At 38.4% G+C, this 4,622-nt stretch overlaps 1 protein-coding gene across 1 annotated transcript in view; it reads right to left on the minus strand.

The window, feature by feature from the left end:
• The window catches only part of LOC117957910 (proteasome activator complex subunit 3-like), a 19,153-nt gene extending 17,102 nt beyond the window's left edge, over positions 1 to 2,051 (minus strand). The window contains exons 1-3 of the mRNA XM_034893983.1: positions 1,863 to 2,051; positions 1,567 to 1,599; positions 1,327 to 1,389 (exon numbers count right to left, since the gene is read on the minus strand). Of these exons, the coding sequence (XP_034749874.1) occupies positions 1,327 to 1,389; positions 1,567 to 1,599; positions 1,863 to 1,904 (138 nt within the window). The 5' untranslated portion in view covers positions 1,905 to 2,051. The remainder of the gene's footprint in view (positions 1 to 1,326; positions 1,390 to 1,566; positions 1,600 to 1,862) is intronic.
• Positions 2,052 to 4,622: the final 2,571 nt, after the last annotated feature.

Raw genomic sequence — 4,622 nt, forward strand, 5'->3', positions numbered from 1 at the left:
GAATTGAGGCAGTTCTGAAGGCAAAAGGGGGTCCAACCCGTTACTAGCATGGGGTACCTAATAAAGTGACCGGTGAGTATATATATATGTATATATATTCTGGTGATGATACTTTTATCATCCATACTAAAATAAAAATAATAAGGGTACATTTTGTAATTTCACCCAGATGAGTAGTCAGCCCCAGATCACACATATGAAGTTATTTAAAAGATAAAAATACATTAATTGATTCAATGACAAATGTAGAGCCATCTTTACTAGAAAACCCTTGGTTTATTTAAACTTGAAAATCTTTTTAAGGTTGCATGCAATAGCAATTTCTGTTAAAGGTCCCATCATGGCGTGAAAATGTCACTTTGAGTTTTTTTGTTACATCAATATGAGGTCATTAGGAGGATAATATCATCTCTCAATGCAAATCAAACCAGCTATTAAGCTAACTGAAATAACACAATGCCATTCTCTAGGTAGGGTGAAGGGTATGTGATGATGTGGGGTTATTTTTATTCCAAAGGCCAAGGGAACTTTATCCGGATGCAAACTATCCTGGATTCATGAAATAACTAGCCTTTAAAATAAAAATGGGCCTGCCTCTATGGGAATTTAACATAGGGGTGTGTATACTTATTTTAAGAAAGAAGATTTAGTTATTTACAAAAGATTATTCACTCACAAAGAAAATGTGTGTTTTACTAAATCTTTTAAATTAAGGCATTAAGAGCAATTTCCAAAATACGTTTTTTTTATTCCTCTTTTCAACTTTAACTTTAGCATGGGTGTGTAAATTGATGCAAGCCATTGTATATAACACTGTTTTCGGGTGGCTTAGATTACAAAATTATATCACAGGCAGGTCAAAAAGTGACAACGCAGCAATCTGAGTAAGTTATTAATAACTAACAGAAATTAAAGAATGTTTTACTTTCAGATTGGAAAGGCTGATGTTGCTTATATGTTTTGGAGAAAAACAAGAATGTGTGTATGTGGGGTTTAAACTATCCATCCTTATCCAGGGTTGGTTCGCAGAGGCAGCAGCTCAAGCCAGGGACCTCACACTTCTATACACCAGCTCGGACTGTCTAAACTAATATATTGAAAAGTGGACGGGCCATTTACATCCTAAGGATTGACAGGAAACAGCATGTAATTCAATGTTATTGTTTGCTAAGTTATTAGAGTGCACTTGTGGTTACTGGTGGTAAAAACAGGTCTTGCCACATCTTATAGAACGTATTATAACACTTCCATTGTAGACTTAAATATGTATAATTATAGCTTAAAGGTACTTGCATTACGAAACAAACCTTCAGTCAGGTCACTTACCTTTAGAAAGTTATCCAACTCCAGAAGCTTTCGAGGGAAAAAGCTGGCGACCAGGTGCTCAGCCTACAGTAACACACAGGAGAACGTTTTGTGATGAAAAAAAGAAAGAAGAAACACTCAGGAACAGAGTGTTTTTAACATGAAGAAGAGAGTATAGAGGGTATTGAAGACAGACAGGGAGTAAAGGGAGGATCACATTTTTGGATAGAATCTTAGATTCGCACTCTGTAAGAGTCTTACCTCACTGCTGATCTGCTCCTTGAATGCTTCCACCTGTCAACAGATTGACGAGAACAGTGTGACAACATGTTTAAAAATTGGATTTAGCATTCCTATGCAATTGCAATCTCATAATTTTACTCCGGACCATACGATCTTCATCTGATGTGAACGTAACCAGGCTCTTATGTGGCATGAGCAGTATTACTAACGTTAGTCAGTCACAGAAACGTGGTGGAAAGCGTAACGTTGCGTTAACGTGTGTAAGACTTGCACTGTTCTCGGACGTCATGGTGTGTCTCAGCTCACAAACTTACCTTGGTTTTCATCTCGCGATCGACCTTCAGAAGAGATGACATGGCGTGGAATAAACGTGAAAACTGCCCTAGTGTCCGGCAAAGCTAAACCTTTATACTGTAGCTCAAACAACACCGCATGCACAGAGTCAACACTACCGCTTCCACAAGACAATGACGTAATCAGAAAGCGACGCGCAAAATGATTACGTTTGTTTTCTTGTCCTAAACGGGACAAACGAGACGAGCGCATATAAATATTATTTACAAGGTGGACTGGAAATTTTACATTATATGGACATTATGAAGATAAACTGTGGTATTTCATTCCAAACGTTATTTTTTCAAAAAGTTGGGGTATTGAATTCTTACTAAAGTGCAATTTCAACATTCTAACTTTTATAAACAGGTTATTTTATGTTGGCTTGTTATTTATAAACCCAATTTTTACCCCACAAACATTGTGTATGGAATAATTAAGATATGAAGTATAAGAACAAGTCAGTAATGTATCCCAAATGGGTCCTGAACAATAATTTATTAATTTTCCAGCTAAATAATGACAATTTTTTTTTTTTTACTATTATTGACTTTTACTGAAGTTTATGTATCTACAGCATCTCATGAGATATACAGTGTCATATATCACTGAGTAATGATAAACATTTACCTCAAACAATTCAACTCCAACTGCTTATTTCACTTTCAGGAAGTTTCCATTTGCACAAACGAGTTTGTGTGGCAGAACCAACTAAATGTAATGTATGCCTTTAGTCATCTGATAACACATTCATCACTGAATTACCTAGTAGGAAGGCCCACTTCATCTTAATGTATCATATGTCATGAGAGAAATCCCTAAAGACTAATATATCCCATCTAACAAGCATATAGGAGGCAAAAACTGATAAAGCCTGGATACCATACCACAGAGAACGTCATGGAGTGACCAAGGCTCTGTCATAGCACTTTCTAAGGTACGCCAGCAGACAGACACATCTGGACTAAACCAAATGAGAAGGGTTCTTAACACAAAAGACCAGAAATAATGTTGAAAGTTGGGAACTGAAAGGCCACCATCCTCTCTCCCACTATAAAGTAGACATCTTAAGTCGGGGCTGCTTGCTGCTTGCTTTTTTTATGTACTTCAAAACACTGTTCAGAGCAACAGAATAGTTATCTTTAACGCTCTGGTTGAAGCAGGGGAAGACCGCAATGCCTAAATATTTCAACTGCTTAACAATTGGGATGTCGGCAGAGATGGTTGAGTTGCAGTCAGAATCATTCAGTATAGTACGCCAAAATGGTGGATGGGCTTTATCAGATTGACAGTCCTTAGCCAATGGATTGGGGGGGGGATCCAGAGGGGGCAGGTGCCATTACAAGAAGCTTTTAACAAGAAGGGGATGAGCAGACTCTATCCTCCTGAAACCCGGCCCATTGACTTATGTCCACTGTAGTGGACGTTGGAGTTTCATCTCTCTCCTTGGAATCTTTAGTACACGTCACTTAATTTCTGCTGTACTGTACACAGGGCATCCTGGGGTTTTCAGTAATTTGTGATTTGATTGGCTGGGAGGCCGGGAACTGCTTCTATCTTTCAATTCAAAATGGACAGCACAGGTACAAGCAAATTTTATGGAAAGATGAGAGGTGAGCCAAATATTTGTTCACTAAATTATGTTTCTTTTGAAAATGTTTATGAATGTCAATTAGTGGATATCCAGTGGACATCAGGACTATCTTCATGTAAATAATGACTTCACATTGTTGTAAGAAACACAACTGTAGCAGAAAGAATTCTTCACCAAGTAGTTGAAGGTGATTCAGATTTGGAGTTTGCAGATAATGAGAGAGATGAGGATGAGTTTCTACCAGTGATAGAAGGTGGTGATGAAGAAGAGAAAGACTATGCAGAAGTCTCAGTTGAAGGGACAGATGCAAACAAAGACACAGATACAGATATGTCACCCTTTGTGGGCCAAGAGAAACGCATATGTTTGATGCAGTTCCACAATTTTAAATTCAGCTGTAGTTAGTATTTATCCGTTTTTTTTTCTTCATATCAGATTTTCACCTGGGCTTCCTGAGACAAATTGACCCTACAACACGTGTAGAACAGAGTCCAATTGAATATTTTTCAATTAATTTGCGACAAAGTTTTGGAAGATTTGGCATCGCACACATATCGGAGAGAGCTGCAAAGCAGAGGAGTGTGTATGAGCAATACGCCGAAATAAACAAAAAAAGCCTGCCTTGGCTATCCCATAATTAAAATGTTTTGGGTCAAAAAACTAAATGGCCACTCATAAGCAGCAAAATGACAATAAATAAATTCTTCAGGACAAGAAACTTCCTCAAGATTGGCAATGACCTGGCTGTAACAGAGGAAACAAAAGATATTCTTTGGAATGTCAGGCCAATACTCGATCGTGTGCGCCAAGGCAGTCTCAACAAAGGCAGAAAGGGACTGCATTGATGAGCAGATCCTTCTATTCACAGCCCGTGGATGTTTCCCAGATATCCAAACCTTACTTTCCTAAAGGTCTCTGTCCTTGCATACCCAAATGGTCCGATGCTTGATTTTGAAGTCTACCATGTGCACCAGTGGCGCTACCATTGGCTTATTTTAACTGGCGCATCCAGTTTTCTGGAAACCTACCTACAATCAAAATCCTGGTGCCGCTAGTAACTAGGGGAAGAATACCTTCACAGGCCAAAGGTTAGGAGTTGGAGTTGCAGCAATTTTACGCATGGTTGAATCTGTACCAACAGGAAGCT

The sequence above is a fragment of the Etheostoma cragini genome, chromosome 15, assembly GCF_013103735.1.
Source record: "Etheostoma cragini isolate CJK2018 chromosome 15, CSU_Ecrag_1.0, whole genome shotgun sequence".
Taxonomy (NCBI): domain Eukaryota; kingdom Metazoa; phylum Chordata; class Actinopteri; order Perciformes; family Percidae; genus Etheostoma; species Etheostoma cragini.